At 36.2% G+C, this 17276-nt stretch overlaps 2 protein-coding genes across 2 annotated transcripts; both read left to right on the forward strand.

Annotated features, from left to right (window-relative positions):
- Nucleotides 1–572: 572 nt before the first annotated feature.
- Nucleotides 573–2556, forward strand: LOC113311635 (codeine O-demethylase-like). The gene is made up of 4 exons (XM_026560449.1): nt 573–935; nt 1018–1265; nt 1567–1894; nt 2004–2556. The coding sequence occupies exons 1-4, from the start codon at nt 672–674 to the stop codon at nt 2244–2246; spliced, it is 1083 nt and encodes a 360-aa protein (XP_026416234.1). The 5' UTR covers nt 573–671; the 3' UTR covers nt 2247–2556.
- Nucleotides 2557–14871: 12315 nt separating this feature from the next.
- Nucleotides 14872–16838, forward strand: LOC113311621 (codeine O-demethylase). The gene is made up of 4 exons (XM_026560438.1): nt 14872–15226; nt 15309–15556; nt 15858–16185; nt 16295–16838. The coding sequence occupies exons 1-4, from the start codon at nt 14963–14965 to the stop codon at nt 16535–16537; spliced, it is 1083 nt and encodes a 360-aa protein (XP_026416223.1). The 5' UTR covers nt 14872–14962; the 3' UTR covers nt 16538–16838.
- The last annotated feature ends 438 nt before the right edge of the window (nt 16839–17276 follow it).

A 17276-nucleotide genomic window follows, 5' to 3' on the forward strand; every position in this document is an offset into this window, starting at 1 on the left:
TCTTACTAGGTGAATTTTTTCACCGTTCTTCTATCACTAACTGTCAGTTATCATATTTCCATCTTATCATAAATTCAATCTTATGTTTGTTTCTAGGAACTTTAGGTATGGAGATATGGCCTATAGAAAGTACTAAAAAGCAGTTGCTTGTGTGGATTTGATTGAGATTTGGTGAAGAAAAGGATTAACTTTATTATTAACATGAACTGAAGTAGTGGTTCTCGTTCCTCAGTCGCTACATTAGCTTGGGAAAATACCTTAGATCGTACACCATTTGCCCACGTCCTCCTGCTCATGTAGGCATGGACCCAATCTAATACCTTAGATCGTACCAAGTTCTGCAACAAGAAAGATATAGAAAGTGAGAAGAACAACAAAAATCAGTCCTAATCACCTAAACAACAACCAAACTTCACCATATTTCGTTGTTGTTAGATTATCTTGCAACTTAGACCGGCAGGTTAGATCGTAGACATCATCAGGTTAAAACTGGTAGGGTAAGCAGTGGTTGCTCAGACCCTTCGTTGAAAAAACACTAGTCATTTATTCATTAGACATCGAGTGAAATATAGATATAAGTAAGGCATATCCACTTGAGAGAAACAAAGAGACCTGAAAGATTGATATATGATCTGAAGATCTGACAAGAAAGTTCATCAAATATAGAGTTCATGGAGACACCAATACTTATCAAGCTAGGCAATGGTTTGTCAATACCAAGTGTTCAGGAATTGGCTAAACTCACGCTTGCAGAAATTCCATCTCGATACACATGCACCGGTGAAAGCCCGTTGAATAATATTGGTGCGTCTGTAACAGATGATGAAACAGTTCCTGTCATCGATTTGCAAAATTTACTATCTCCAGAACCCGTAGTTGGAAAGTTAGAATTGGATAAGCTTCATTCTGCTTGCAAAGAATGGGGTTTCTTTCAGGTATACAAATTTTGATTATACGTAGTTGATTGACGACTATTTAGTGTTTTACTAGTTCATGCTAATCTGCTTTATGTTTCAGCTGGTTAACCATGGAGTCGACGCTTTACTGATGGACAATATAAAATCAGAAATTAAAGGTTTCTTTAACCTTCCAATGAATGAGAAAACTAAATACGGACAGCAAGATGGAGATTTTGAAGGATTTGGACAACCCTATATTGAATCGGAGGACCAAAGACTTGATTGGACTGAAGTGTTTAGCATGTTAAGTCTTCCTCTCCATTTAAGGAAGCCTCATTTGTTTCCAGAACTCCCTCTGCCTTTCAGGTTATTGTTTCTCTCCGTTTGCTTTTTCTCAATGCCGCACGTGATATTTTTTTTTTTTAATGTTATTTTGGTTGGTTCAGAATAGTTTCATCAATATCGTCTAGGTTGCTAGGATAAACCATGGAAAATCCTGTCTAGGTTGCCTAAAATTCACATTCGGAGGCAGTATCAAGCAATCCGGGTTTGTGAATTGCATGGTTTCCAAAATATATCGAATCCAAACATCATGCATCCCTAAAATCTGTCAGATGGAAAATATACTGAAGTTGCATTTGATCCCTAATTTACATCCTTTATGCAGGGAGACACTGGAATCCTACCTATCAAAAATGAAAAAACTATCAACGGTTGTCTTTGAGATGTTGGAAAAATCTCTACAATTAGTTGAGATTAAAGGTATGACAGACTTATTTGAAGATGGGTTGCAAACAATGAGGATGAACTATTATCCTCCTTGTCCTCGACCAGAGCTTGTACTTGGTCTTACGTCACACTCGGATTTTAGCGGTTTGACAATTCTCCTTCAACTTAATGAAGTTGAAGGATTACAAATAAGAAAAGAGAAGAGGTGGATTTCAATCAAACCTCTACCTGATGCGTTCATAGTGAATGTTGGAGACATTTTGGAGGTATTTAGGCTAAGGGCATATATGGCCTGCCTACTGGTCCTTGTTGTGAGTACCTGTTTTGACTGTACCCCGAAAAGTTGCTTAGTTACTTAATGTTTCCCTTTTACAGATAATGACTAATGGGATTTACCGTAGCGTCGAGCACCGGGCAGTAGTAAACTCAACAAAGGAGAGGCTCTCAATCGCGACATTTCATGACTCTAAACTAGAGTCAGAAATAGGCCCAATTTCGAGCTTGGTCACACCAGAGACACCTGCTTTGTTCAAAAGAGGTAGGTATGAGGATATTTTGAAGGAAAATCTTTCAAGGAAGCTTGATGGAAAATCATTTCTCGACTACATGAGGATGTGAGAAAGTGTGAACATACATTATACTCCACATTGTGTTTAATATATGATGAAATAAGTTGCTTTTGAAGTATGATGAAATAAGTTGGTTTTGAAGAATTCATATTGTGCTTAAATTTCGTGGATGACTGAGAGATTTATTATGTAATAATAATGTATTGGTTTGAAGATTCTCGTCTCACTATATGTAAGACTCTGTTTGGGTCAAGTGATGTAATCACGGTTGAAATAAGTTGCTTTTGAAGAATTCATATGGTGCTTAATATTATGTAATAAATAATGTATTGGATTGAAGATTGTCTTCTCATTTTCTGTTAAGTCTCTGTTAGGCTAGGGTACGTTGGTTGGTTTCTCATGCTACTTGTTGTGTTTATCGCTCTAATCTTGATCCCATTGCTTCTAAAACAGCTACTAAAGGAAGGCTTGGTGGTGGTGCTTAGAGGTGTAAATTGGGTTGTACCAGCACCAGCACAATCTAGCACAACACGCTAAAATCTGAGGCCATATCAGCACGTGATTTAGTCCAGCACGACCCAACATGTTAATTTCGTGGGTTGTGCTGGCTTAACCTAATTGGCACAGTAGCACAGTACACGACACTGTCTGGATTTTGAGTTGTCGACTAAATTAAAGATTCATACAGAAAGAATTTTCATTTCGTCTCAACTTTATGATACTTTTGCGTGTATAATTTCGGTAATGATATTCTCCACTCTTCTCGCAGTTCTATTCTCCTCTCGCGCTGATGCGGCGAGTCCACCGTGTACAAGTGACAAAACTTTACTAAAAAAATAAAAATAAAAAACTCAAGGTTCACATGACTCATTTTTTTTTTCCAGCAAAACATATCGGCTTCTGTTCCCCTTATCTCTTCTCTATTTTCAGTTAAGTTATAAAGGAAAAAAAAATCTGAACACGAATTTTTTCATCATTTCAGTGAAACATTTATGTAGTTGCGGAAAATCCCACAACTAGACCCTTGTATTGATAATAAGATTAAGTCTAAGTCATTTTGATCAACTCAAACATTAATGATATTATTCAGCACTTTGACACTTATATGATCTTCTCAATCTCTTGATAATGAATATGTATTGTTCTTACTGTAGATTCAAGGTAGATTTCACATACAACAATTGAGGAATACAAGATGAAAGCCAAATTTAAAGATGAAATTCATTTCTTTATTTCTTATAATTTTCTTAGCTATCTCTCTCTTAATCGACCCCTCTCTTTCTGTTAGATTTCTAAGTCCTTATACAGGCAAACTTATCAATAGAAGACAATCATGATTCACGTCCAAGATCTCAGTTGACTGATTCTATTTCAGTTTGTCTTATGCGCCAGACTTTTGAGAAGGTATGAATGTGCATCGTGTTGTCTGTTGTATCTTTCATGGTACTCCTTTGAATATGGTCTCCGTGCTATCTTTATCACTTGATTATCTTCTCGCAATCTTGTCTTATTGTCGCGCGACTATTCTTCGCCCTGTCTTCTAATTATTATAATATCTTCGTGCTTGGAGTTGTTTTATCTAGAGCGAAGTTGTGTGTTCGCCTTGTGCAATATTTAGACCCTACATTTTGCTTCTTGTCGCGTTGTTCTTATGCAAGTAGAATAATGCGAGAATTCTTGGTCAAACTTCGCATCAGTCCTGTCTTTTCATCTTCTTTGTATTACCCGACACACTTATGTATTTTCCGCGTAACTGCTACACGTGTTGAAAGTTTTTCCTTTTCAAGCGACACGTCTTTACTTCTTTTTATCGGATAAATACTCAGGAGAGAGAAAAAAATATTTTATTTTCTACCGTCTTCCTCCTCTGTTCAACTTCTTCTTCTTCCGTACTTTGTCTTCTTCCTCCGTGTTCTTCAACTTCGCCTATGTTTCCATGGCAGATCAAAATACGTCTGCTCCCACTGTTGTTTTTGCTACATCATCTTATCGGTGAGTTAATTTTGCCTCAGTTATTTGCATTTTGCGTTTCTTACGACATGACTATAATTTCTGTGATTTTTCCTTTTCCATTGTTATCGTATTCCAAGCTTTGTTATGTTATTCAATTTCAGTATTCCAATGTTTATTCCCATACTAATCATGCAGTTCGAAACCAAAATCCGGTAAGAAGACCGCAGAAAGTTTTGAAACTTTTCAAGTAGAACTTAAAAAGAGTGGTTTCATTCTCTCAGTTCCAGAGGATTCTTCTGCCACTACCCTGTTAGACGAGGAGAGGATTCAAAGAGAACCATGGAGCGCGACTCGCATGCCTATCGCGCTTGGACAATTAAAGGAGGGTCTTCGATCCTTTTCCACTTTTTGATCCAGAAATTATTAGAGCACTGCTCAGTCAAACTTGCAATCGTTGTTATCTCAAGCTTTTTTGTCAAGTTTAGTGATCAAAACTATAAGTCTTGATTTCTAGTCTACTTATAGCTATGTCTCGGACTAGGATAGAATGTGTAGTTGATCTTTAGAATTCACGGGATTCATCAATTGAAAACGAATAACTACTAAGGGGAGCTTGTGGAACTTCATCAACAAAAGGTATGTGGAGACTGAAACTAATATATCACTCAAAAAGTCTGTTTCTACTGTATCTCCTATTTGAGACAAAAGTCGTATAGCTATATAATATTCGATTTATACACATTTGATATTTCGAGCTGAGTTTAACTCGCTTACATATTTCTCGAAATATATGTTGGTAAGCTTTCACTTTAACCAAGTTCATTTTATATTCTTGACGAAAGTCAAAAGATGATCTTGTGAAAGCCATCTGGTAACATCTTATATGATTTGTATGAGACAGTCATTTGATGTAGACTCGGAATGTTTCGTATTGATCATTCGATCACTTGAAAATTTCTTTGAAGCTAATAGTCTGTGTGAGATAGCTATTGTCGTCTTCTAAGAATGTTTCAATGATTGAAATGGAGTTTAGAACACTTAACCATAATTGGATTATAAACATAGTATGTGTACTTGCATATATGTGGATCCAAGACCGGTGTGGTATGCATACACGTATGTGTACTGGCAAGGTCAGGTAAAGTCCGGGATCTAGAGTATGCTTACATGTACACGTACTGGCGAAGTCAGTTGAAGTACGGGTACTATAGTATGCGTACCTGTATGCGTACTGGGTTCAACTGAAGTTTGGATGTGTGACAGTATGCATACCCGTTTGCGTACTATCGAACACAGTCCAAGTCCGGCTACTTAGGTTGGCGTACCCGTTTGCCTACTTGAGCGGGTTATGTTCTAAAATTGGTTGTGCCATGAACTAATACATTTATATAATAAGGAATGCAATCTCTTGCAAACCGTGGCTATAATGTTCATGAATTGATTCGAGTTAATTAAACCAATTTTGCTTCAATTGTGTCTTGTATACGTCTATGAGAATATAAACAATTGAACAACTCTATAACTAGTTTCATTTGAGTCATATGAGCTAGTTTTGGTTAAGATGAATTAGATTGATATGAAAGTGTTCATATGGATAACTTCAGTTAACTATTGTTGAGCCAACTTGGTTTACATGTTTAGGTACGGTTACCCATATCTAACTGAAGGTACATTTTATTTGTGTGTAACAAGCTAAGTTCGATCTAAAAGTTGAAAGATATTAGCATGAATCTAATCAGGAGTTCATCTAACGGTGAATATTGTTTGCTTTGTTCCAAAGCTATCAAACCCTGATTTGAAGACTATATAAGGGAGAACTCTAGCAACTGGGAAACCTAATCCACACACCTCTTGTGTGATACTAGTTGCGACTAGAGTCGATTCTCCTTCAACCTTAGGTTTATTCCAAAACCCTGTTGGTTAACGACTTAAAGACTTCATTGGGATTGTGAAGCCAAACCCAGCTATTTTTTTTTTGTAATTGCGTGTTCTAATCTTACTTTATACTATCGTGATTGAGTACTATCTTCTCTAAGATTTTCTCGAGATTTATCTCCAATGGGTAAGATTAAAATAAGTCACGAACATCTTCGTCTCATCGTTTATGATTCCACAATATCTTGTTTCTCTTCCATACGATTAACATTATTGTGAGATGATTGATAATACTTGGATGTTTTTCGGGAATATAAGTCTGGTTTATCAATTGGTTCATGTGCACCTTGATTTATCATAAGACGAAACAAAACTCATAGGTATTTCTGTGGGAGACAGATTTGTTTATCAAGTCTTTGACTTTGGGTCGTAGCAACTCTTAGTTGTAGGTGATATCAGCTAAGGGAATCAAGTGCGTAGAATCCTTCTGGGATTTAGAGACGTAAGGAGCGCAACTGTACCTTGATCAGTGTGAGATTGGTTAGGGATCAACTACATTCCAGTCTGAAGTTCATTGGTAGTAGGCTAGTGTCTGTAGCGGCTTAATACAATGTGATGTTCTAAGCTGGACTAGGTCCCGGGGTTTTTCTGCATTTGCGGTTTTCTCTTTAACAAAATTCTGGTGTCTGTATTATTTCTTTTCCGCATTATATTCTCTATATAATTGAAATATCACAGGTTGTGCGTAAGTTCAATCAATTTCTTGAATCCGGCCTTTGGGTTGTTGATTGACTTGATTGACACTTGGATATTGGTTTGTGATACCGTCCAAGTTATTTCTCTTATTCAATCGGGCTCGCAAATTCCTATTTGTTTGATTGTAGATTGATTTGAGAAATTTAGATATAACTCTTTGATATACTTTTCCAAAGATTGAGTCTGGCTGTCTAGTTGATTCTCTTGAAAGTATATTGGAGTTAGTCCATTCAGATTGACGAAGCGAAATATTTGGTGTGGTTGTTAGATCCCCGCTTTTTCAATTGGTATCAGAGCAGGAAAACATGTTTAAGACCTCATAAGTAAGAGGAATCACAGGGAAATAATAGAATAAATCAGGTAAGAGGAAAAGATGAATAAATCACATAAAAAAGAAGAACACAGATGCATGAAACATATATAATACTCATACTTGACATTACATAATAGAAAACCACAAATTACGCACAAAGCATGAATTTATTTTTCGCTCGATTGACAAAGCACGCAATCAAACTAACCAAACCACACGTAATTATACAGGTCGTAATGCAAATTTTGTGTTCACAGATTTCACTTTTGTGTTCAAAATCCAAACTAAATTTGGGTACGAAGCCTATGCTAGCCAGTTAAGCATTGACTTATAAGTTTACGGTTCCAAGTCTACCACGTAAAACAATCAATCACACAAAGATATCACAAGAATCAATTACGTTCACATCATCAGTTTTTCCGTTAAGCTTATATAGACCCAAAGTCCTATAACTCTTGCTTAAAAAATCACTGCCTAGTTACAACAAGTTTTCCAGATTCAATTAAGATCTTAAATATTTTTCCATCTACAACAGAACAAGATACAAGATTTTCGCATATGCTCGGAACATGAAAACTTCATTCAATGTGAGAATATTACAGATATGAGCTTCTGCTCGACCTTTTCCTTTTATGCAACCTCTATTGTATATAAGTTACTCAATAAGAGTTTCTCGACATCCCCTATCCTATGATAGGAGGTGAACAGGTCTCTGTTTCAACAAACATTCTTGGTGGCTCCAGAGTCCACCTACTGGTCTCTCACATTGGTTATTAAAATAACTTCCGACATCACGCCACCAAACTCGTTCTAGTTTGTTTCAACTAAATTAGCATTAACTTTCTTCTTATTAAGGTTTTTATGTTGTCTACAATTTACTGCCGCGTGGCCAGGAATTTTACAAACATAACACTCACCCTTAACTAAAGTAATTCTGGATTCAGGTTTACGAAATATACCTTTATCATGAAGACCATGCTTATAGTTGCGTTCGATGTTCTCACCTTTGCCATCTTTGGAAGATTTGTTTCCAACCACATGCGGCTATTAGCCATGTCCCTCGGAGATGACACCTTTATTAACAAATCACAATTCCAAATCAGAAAGTATAATATGAGTTTTGAAGATAACATCTATATATAAAAACTTCGTTTGAATCAGCGTTTCAAAAAACTCATGGTTACCCTCACAAAAATTAATTTAGTTAACAACAATTTTCTGCTCGTCAGAATTTTTCAGAAACGTTTTTCTGTTTTGTAAAATATCAAACAAACGTTTTTCTGATGATTTAGGAGCTAAATATGTAACATATTGATTTTTGATATAGCATAGAGCATGGATCTGTGTTGCTGTGTTGTTGCTGTCTTGGCTAGGGCTACAAGGATGAGAAGAAGATGGTCAATGAAGCAGATGGTGCTGTTGTGGATAGACGGAGGATGAAAGTAGAGCTGATTTATAGCAGATGATGCTGTAAACTAGAGAAGAAATGAAGCTTAAATGAAGTGCAGCTACTGATGAATTTTGATGAAACCAATTATGGTTTCATCTTATTTATGATGAAACCATAATCGGTTTCATCGTATTTATGATGAAACCAAAATTGGTTTCATCTAATTTTTGGTCAGTGGTGGTGGTGGTCGTCGGCGGGTGTTGGCGATGTTGCTGGTTTTAGTCGGTGGTGGTCGACGGTGGTCGACAATGGTGGTGCTGGAAGTTGATAATATGTGTTGTAGCATAGAGCATGGATCTGTGTTGTTGTGATGTTGCTATATCCAAGAGAACTGCAACATAAGATCCTTGTTGAATTTTTCTTGTAGTTGAATTCTGATGAAACCAATTAGGGTTTCATTTTATTTTATGATGAAACCAAAATCGGTTTCATCGGATTTATGATGAAACAAAAATCGGTTTCATCTAAATTTTGGTCGGTGGTGGCGGTGGTGGTCGGTGGCGGCGGTGGTCGGCGACGGCGGTGACAGTCGGAGGTGGCGGTGGTGGTCGGTGGCGGCGGCGGTGGTGGTTGGTGGCGGTCGGAGGCGGCGGCAGCGGTCGGAGGTGGCGGCGGCTGTCGGAGGTGGTGGCGGCGGTGGTGGTCGGTGGCGGCAGCGACGGTGGTGGTCGGTGGCGGTGGTAGAAGGTGGCGTTGCTTGTTGGTGGTGACAATATAATAAGAATTAAAGTGGGTTGATTTTTGTTTTTGTTGGGGTGATTTAAACTAAGAGGGTAATATAACCAATTATATTAAATGGGGTTTTTGTGAACAATTTGTTTTTTGGAGTTTTTGTGTATGGATAGTGACATCTTTGGGGTTTTAACTCGCGGACCGTATTCAAAATTATAAATAGATAGTAACAAGACAAAGTTACCCTTAATATATTACTTGTAAAAGGAAGAAATTTTGGATTTTCTATCTGTTCAGTAAAAAATCTGCATGACGAGTTATGCGTCCTATTTTTTCAGGGGTATAATTGGTATGCAAACTTGAATATAATACATCTAAAAAACCGTGCCTTAGAATTTTACAAATTTTATCTCGTTGGAAAGCTTTTAAAGCACTCCACAAAACGAGTACAAACAACAATATCAAATTTAAATTTTTTACGAAAAAAACGGTTATTTTAGGGAGAAATTTCGAAAACTTGATAGATTACCATTATGCAGCCACCATAAAGGATGCATAACACATTATGCAAAGACCACAAAGGATGCATAACAAATCATGCAACCGTATTTTTGGTTTATGCATCCACTAGTTGGTTATATAACCACTAAAACGAATGATATGCCTAAAAATAATGAAAGAAAGATGATGCATGACACATTATGCAACCACCAAAAAGGATGCATAACAAATTGTGCAACCATATTTTGGTGCATGCATCCATTTATTTAATTTTGCACCCGCTAAAACGCGGTATAAACCTAAAAAGTAACATTTTCACCAAAAAAAAAAATGAACAATAAAGTATGCGATCATTTTCTGGATTATATAATAAGTTATGCAACAAAATTTGAAGTTGCGTAACATGTTATGCAGCCGTTTTCTGATCAATTTTAATGCTAACAAAAACGTTGTTGCATAAATGGGTTATGCTGCCATTTTCTCGAATGCATAACAAGTTATGCATCTATTTTCTCGGATGCATAACAGGTTATGCAGCCATATTTGTAGCTCTATATAGATTATACATCCAGGTTATGCATAATGCATCATGCAACCATTTTTCACTGCATAACAGGTTATGCATACACTTTTATAGCTGCATAACAGATTATACAGTCGTTTTTCAGTGCCAATGAAGAAAAAAATGACGGCATGATGCATTATGCATCCATTTTCATGACTGCGTAACAAGTTATGCGGCCATTTCTCTAGTTGCATATCTTATTATACAGTTACACATTACACTTATAGTTTCAAAAAAAAGTCCAATTTTGTTTTCCAACAACAAACCATTTATTCTTGAACATAATACACAAGTTACAAATATAATAAAGCCTACTGACTAACAATAATATTACAATAAGCAAGGGGGCATAATCTTAATCTCAAATTTATATTGGCGAGTTAAAAAATCCATCCATCTTTGTTTCGTTGCTAATCCCAGCAAAGTTTAACATAAAACTCATGAAGATTTTCATTTCACAATCAATTTTTTCAGCCCCATGATCAGCAAATAAGACTCACCTTTCATACTAAACTGGCGGATTCCTCGACCGTTCTTATCACCTCTTGTTGCCTTTTGACCTCTCCCAGCTTCACCGCCAGCACCTCCACCATTATCTACACCCCCACCTCTACTACCCCCACCAGCACCACCGCCACTGTCAAAATGGCTGTATAACTTAGTAAAGAAATATATATTTATTTATCACGGTTATGTAGCCGCATAACTAGTTATGCATTTAATTTGGTATGCATAACATGTTATGCACCCTTTAAAGATGGATACATAACCTGTTATGCGCCTTTTCAGTTTGTTGCATAACAAGTTATGTAGATACTTTAATCTGCATAACAGGTTATGCACCCTTTAAAGATGGATGTATAAGTTGTTATACACCCTTTCAGTTTATTGCATAACCTGTTCACCATCAATACATGATAAATAAAAATGAACAAAAAAAAAGATCAAACACTCATCTCGCCGAAGTGAAGCATCAACTAGCATACTCAAGCAAGACAACAGCAGTTGAACCAAACACTAATTAATCACCAGCTTGAACAATCTGAAGATAGCCAACATAACATCAATAACAGACGAAATCAATATGAGCAAGCACCTCTGTCCGACCACTAAACCAAAACTCAGAAAGAATATTCCAACCTGCGCATTATAAATACATTTCACTAATCACCAATAAAACATATTAGCAGCCATAAAAGTCCATAAAGAGTTTAACAGGTGGATGACTCACTTACGATGAGGTTATGAGTTTTTGGCGCATAGTTTTCAAATTTCTCTTATGTGGAGGAACATACTTGCCCAGGCTATAAACTAATTAACCAGCAACTTCTAACAACACTGTTTTCGTAAGAAAAAACTGAAATTACAACTAGTAAAATTACATGGTCAGCGTCGACACAATTACATTAAGCATTCAATAAAAGAAAGTTTACACATGAGCGGTAACACACCACATTAAAGTGACCATTAGATCATACATTCAAGTGTGTAGTCAATTATGTAGGAGAATGATAAATAACTCGCCTTATCATATGCTCCTGTCTATCATAATGAGTTTTGCAATGTACAGGTTCCAAGCACAGGTTATAGAAATTAAATTTTAAGAACTTACAAACAAGAATTCAACTCATCGGTTTATAGTTTATACCATCGACCTTTTATTGTTTAGTCGTGATTTGTTTATTGCCCGATTTACGATGATTAGCGCAAAAACAAGTTCAGCTCAAATGCTCAAGAATGTATACTGACCCGCTCGACCATCTTTCTTCTTCGACCTTAAAGTATACCAGCCTAAACAGGCACCATTTTTTTAAGAGCATTTATATGAATAGTAAAATAAAAAAAAAACAAGAATCTAATAGTAGTGTCAGAAAAATCCATTGCGAAATAGGCAAACCATCTATAGGATAGGTACAAGTGGTCAATCCATATTGAACACATGCATTCAACTCATTCCTTTTCTTGTTTCGTACAGTAGCCAGAACTCTTTTCGATTGTGATCCTTTGACTATTACAAGTTGTCAATTAACAAGATCACATGAACTTGCTTTTTCTTTTTTTGATTTAGACTATGACTTACCAACTAATGCACTAGATGTACAAAGAGTCATACTCTTTTAAGCAAAATTGCAGAATCACAAACTCAATATCCGCAAGAGTTTCATCTCAGTAAAGCTAATATTACAGTAACAGACAGCCCTTGTATAGTAATATCATTTTATGGTCTAATTAACTAATTCACATCACGAATTTGAAGGGCCAAAAGCACACATAATAGGAGTACTACTGCATAAAAACATATTCAACTTAAACCACACCAAATTAAAAAGAAAAATCCACAAATCCCACTCAAAAGCTTAAATTTGTGAAATTTCACAAACTTACTTATACGTTGACATCAAATTAAAGACCAATTAGTATAAAATGCTTCTTAATAAGTACTAAATCAGAAATTTACCTAATATTTATTTAAACTAAGAAATTAAAACCAATATCAAAGCTTGAAAAAAGAAAACTAAAATACCTTTTCGTTTTCCATTTTAGAAGGTTAGGACTCCTTCTCCGCCTGCTCCATGATTAGGCCCCGGCAACGAAAACCAACTACAGAATTGGATTCACTTAATTAATGATTGTTGAACATTTTCTCTGTCAATTTATAAAAGAATTTCGAATACCTTAACAGATCGCATAAAAAAAAAACCTTAAAAAAAAGTTAAAATTGAAAAACACCAAAACCAAATCGATAACAGAAAGGAAAAATATAACAAGATAGAAAATTATTTTGAAACGATGAAAAAAAATTTAGAAAGATCTGATCTCTCGGTTACTGATCTTCAGATAACCCTACAATATTATCTTGACTCTCTCACTCTCTGAAAAAATTGTACGAGGAAAAAAACTAAAAAGAGAAGAGTAATCGGGAAGGTCAGTTTGGGGAACCAGAAAAGCAAAAACTATTTTTTCCTAAACTAAATCTCTGAATAATGGGAGTGGCCGTAGTTTTCACTTTTACTTTTAGAAATTTTGGGGTGGGCTTCAGCCTGGGTAAGCAACCTCTAATACCGTCCCTGTCCAACGGCCTCCATCAACTTCTCAAAATTGGGATTAGAGCAGTGGAAATGGGTCCATTTCTCTTTATCTCTACCCGATGCATTTCTCGGTGCTTAAGCGAAATCTATCTAGCATTTTGTTGATGTGAACAAATAAATACAAATGTTAGATTTTATTGAATATCTTATTCACCCACTAGATATTTAGATATGACATTGTGCTTCAAGATAGTCCATTATAGGTACTAGAGATTGCCTCGTTGCCTAAATATTTTTATTTTTTTTTATCGCCGACCAAATCTTTTTTTTTTTTAATCGGTAACGACGAAGAAAATACATGTTTAACAAATATATATCCAAGCGAAATAGTAAGGTTAATTTCATCCCCTTAATTCCGCACAAAAGTGAGAAAATGTGTGTTCTTCCATCTGATCACCGTAAACGATATCCACAAGGCATTTGTTGCAGAAATATAATTTTCATCGTGGTTCATCTGGAATCCACCAATTTATCTATTCCTCTTGTATGCAAGATAACCGCAAGATACTGGGCTTTTGCAACACTCTACTTCTGTCCTATTGTGTAAAGTGTCAGTTGAGTATTTGTAAAGATTTGTTGTGCGGATTTGATTGAGATTTAGTGAAGAAAAGGAGATCTGATTTGCTTTGATTGTGTATAAAGATATGATTTTAACTTTATTATTAACATGAACTGAAGTGATTTTGATCTATAATTTGATTTTGATGCTAGATCCTGTTTAAGTTGTGTTGGATGCTTGTCTAAGTAATTTGGTTTTCGATTTTTTTTAATTCTGTAAATACATGGTTCTTGCGGAGGTAAAGGTAGTGGTAGTGGTGGTAGGATCTTCAATCTGAATGCAGAGGTAGTAATATTTGAAAATAGTACTAAATTACTAATCGAGATCTTCACTTTATTTATTTTCTATGATCAACAACCGATTCTTACTAGGTGAATTTTTCACCGTTCTTCTATCACTAACTGTCAGTTATCATATTTCCATCTTATCATAAATTCAATCTTATGTTTGTTTCTAGGAACTTTAGGTATGGAGATATGGCCTATAGAAAGTACTAAAAAGCAGTTGCTTGTGTGGATTTGATTGAGATTTGGTGAAGAAAAGGATTAACTTTATTATTAACATGAACTGAAGTAGTGGTTCTCGTTCCTCAGTCGCTACATTAGCTTGGGAAAATACCTTAGATCGTACACCATTTGCCCACGTCCTCCTGCTCATGTAGGCATGGACCCAATCTAATACCTTAGATCGTACCAAGTTCTGCAACAAGAAAGATATAGAAAGTGAGAAGAACAACAAAAATCAGTCCTAATCACCTAAACAACAACCAAACTTCACCATATTTCGTTGTTGTTAGATTATCTTGCAACTTAGACCGGCAGGTTAGATCGTAGACATCATCAGGTTAAAACTGGTAGGGTAAGCAGTGGTTGCTCAGACCCTTCGTTGAAAAAACACTAGTCATTTATTCATTAGACATCGAGTGAAATATAGATATAAGTAAGGCATATCCACTTGAGAGAAACAAAGAGACCTGAAAGATTGATATATGATCTGAAGATCTGACAAGAAAGTTCATCAAATATAGAGTTCATGGAGACACCAATACTTATCAAGCTAGGCAATGGTTTGTCAATACCAAGTGTTCAGGAATTGGCTAAACTCACGCTTGCAGAAATTCCATCTCGATACACATGCACCGGTGAAAGCCCGTTGAATAATATTGGTGCGTCTGTAACAGATGATGAAACAGTTCCTGTCATCGATTTGCAAAATTTACTATCTCCAGAACCCGTAGTTGGAAAGTTAGAATTGGATAAGCTTCATTCTGCTTGCAAAGAATGGGGTTTCTTTCAGGTATACAAATTTTGATTATACGTAGTTGATTGACGACTATTTAGTGTTTTACTAGTTCATGCTAATCTGCTTTATGTTTCAGCTGGTTAACCATGGAGTCGACGCTTTACTGATGGACAATATAAAATCAGAAATTAAAGGTTTCTTTAACCTTCCAATGAATGAGAAAACTAAATACGGACAGCAAGATGGAGATTTTGAAGGATTTGGACAACCCTATATTGAATCGGAGGACCAAAGACTTGATTGGACTGAAGTGTTTAGCATGTTAAGTCTTCCTCTCCATTTAAGGAAGCCTCATTTGTTTCCAGAACTCCCTCTGCCTTTCAGGTTATTGTTTCTCTCCGTTTGCTTTTTCTCAATGCCGCACGTGATATTTTTTTTTTTTAATGTTATTTTGGTTGGTTCAGAATAGTTTCATCAATATCGTCTAGGTTGCTAGGATAAACCATGGAAAATCCTGTCTAGGTTGCCTAAAATTCACATTCGGAGGCAGTATCAAGCAATCCGGGTTTGTGAATTGCATGGTTTCCAAAATATATCGAATCCAAACATCATGCATCCCTAAAATCTGTCAGATGGAAAATATACTGAAGTTGCATTTGATCCCTAATTTACATCCTTTATGCAGGGAGACACTGGAATCCTACCTATCAAAAATGAAAAAACTATCAACGGTTGTCTTTGAGATGTTGGAAAAATCTCTACAATTAGTTGAGATTAAAGGTATGACAGACTTATTTGAAGATGGGTTGCAAACAATGAGGATGAACTATTATCCTCCTTGTCCTCGACCAGAGCTTGTACTTGGTCTTACGTCACACTCGGATTTTAGCGGTTTGACAATTCTCCTTCAACTTAATGAAGTTGAAGGATTACAAATAAGAAAAGAAGAGAGGTGGATTTCAATCAAACCTCTACCTGATGCGTTCATAGTGAATGTTGGAGACATTTTGGAGGTATTTAGGCTAAGGGCATATATGGCCTGCCTACTGGTCCTTGTTGTGAGTACCTGTTTTGACTGTACCCCGAAAAGTTGCTTAGTTACTTAATGTTTCCCTTTTACAGATAATGACTAATGGGATTTACCGTAGCGTCGAGCACCGGGCAGTAGTAAACTCAACAAAGGAGAGGCTCTCAATCGCGACATTTCATGACTCTAAACTAGAGTCAGAAATAGGCCCAATTTCGAGCTTGGTCACACCAGAGACACCTGCTTTGTTCAAAAGAGGTAGGTATGAGGATATTTTGAAGGAAAATCTTTCAAGGAAGCTTGATGGAAAATCATTTCTCGACTACATGAGGATGTGAGAAAGTGTGAACATATATTATACTCCACATTGTGTTTAATATATGATGAAATAAGTTGCTTTTGAAGTATGATGAAATAAGTTGGTTTTGAAGAATTCATATTGTGCTTAAATTTCGTGGATGACTGAGAGATTTATTATGTAATAATAATGTATTGGTTTGAAGATTCTCGTCTCACTATATGTAAGACTCTGTTTGGGTCAAGTGATGTAATCACGGTTGAAATAAGTTGCTTTTGAAGAATTCATATGGTGCTTAATATTATGTAATAAATAATGTATTGGATTGAAGATTGTCTTCTCATTTTCTGTTAAGTCTCTGTTAGGCTAGGGTACGTTGGTTGGTTTCTCATGCTACTTGTTGTGTTTATCGCTCTAATCTTGATCCCATTGCTTCTAAAACAGCTACTAAAGGAAGGCTTGGTGGTGGTGCTTAGAGGTGTAAATTGGGTTGTACCAGCACCAGCACAATCTAGCACAACACGCTAAAATCTGAGGCCATATCAGCACGTGATTTAGTCCAGCACGACCCAACATGTTAATTTCGTGGGTTGTGCTGGCTTAACCTAATTGGCACAGTAGCACAGTACACGACACTGTCTGGATTTTGAGTTGTCGACTAAATTAAAGATTCATACAGAAAGAATTTTCATTTCGTCTCAACTTTATGATACTTTTGCGTGTATAATTTCGGTAATGATATTCTCCACTCTTCTCGCAGTTCTATTCTCCTCTCGCGC

Source organism: Papaver somniferum, chromosome 1 (genome assembly GCF_003573695.1).
Source record: "Papaver somniferum cultivar HN1 chromosome 1, ASM357369v1, whole genome shotgun sequence".
Classification (NCBI taxonomy): Eukaryota; Viridiplantae; Streptophyta; class Magnoliopsida; order Ranunculales; family Papaveraceae; genus Papaver; species Papaver somniferum.

What these genes read in the sequence shown, in the direction of transcription:
- LOC113311635 (XM_026560449.1), top strand. Translation starts at nt 672, where the DNA reads ATGGAGACACCAATACTTATCAAGCTAGGCAATGGTTTGTCAATACCA. An exon ending in AAGAATGGGGTTTCTTTCAG is followed by an intron (nt 936 to 1,017) that starts GTATACAAATTT and finishes TTTATGTTTCAG; the next exon opens with CTGGTTAACCATGGAGTCGA. An exon ending in ATGTTGGAGACATTTTGGAG is followed by an intron (nt 1,895 to 2,003) that starts GTATTTAGGCTA and finishes TCCCTTTTACAG; the next exon opens with ATAATGACTAATGGGATTTA.
- LOC113311621 (XM_026560438.1), top strand. Translation starts at nt 14,963, where the DNA reads ATGGAGACACCAATACTTATCAAGCTAGGCAATGGTTTGTCAATACCA. An exon ending in GAACTCCCTCTGCCTTTCAG is followed by an intron (nt 15,557 to 15,857) that starts GTTATTGTTTCT and finishes TCCTTTATGCAG; the next exon opens with GGAGACACTGGAATCCTACC. An exon ending in ATGTTGGAGACATTTTGGAG is followed by an intron (nt 16,186 to 16,294) that starts GTATTTAGGCTA and finishes TCCCTTTTACAG; the next exon opens with ATAATGACTAATGGGATTTA.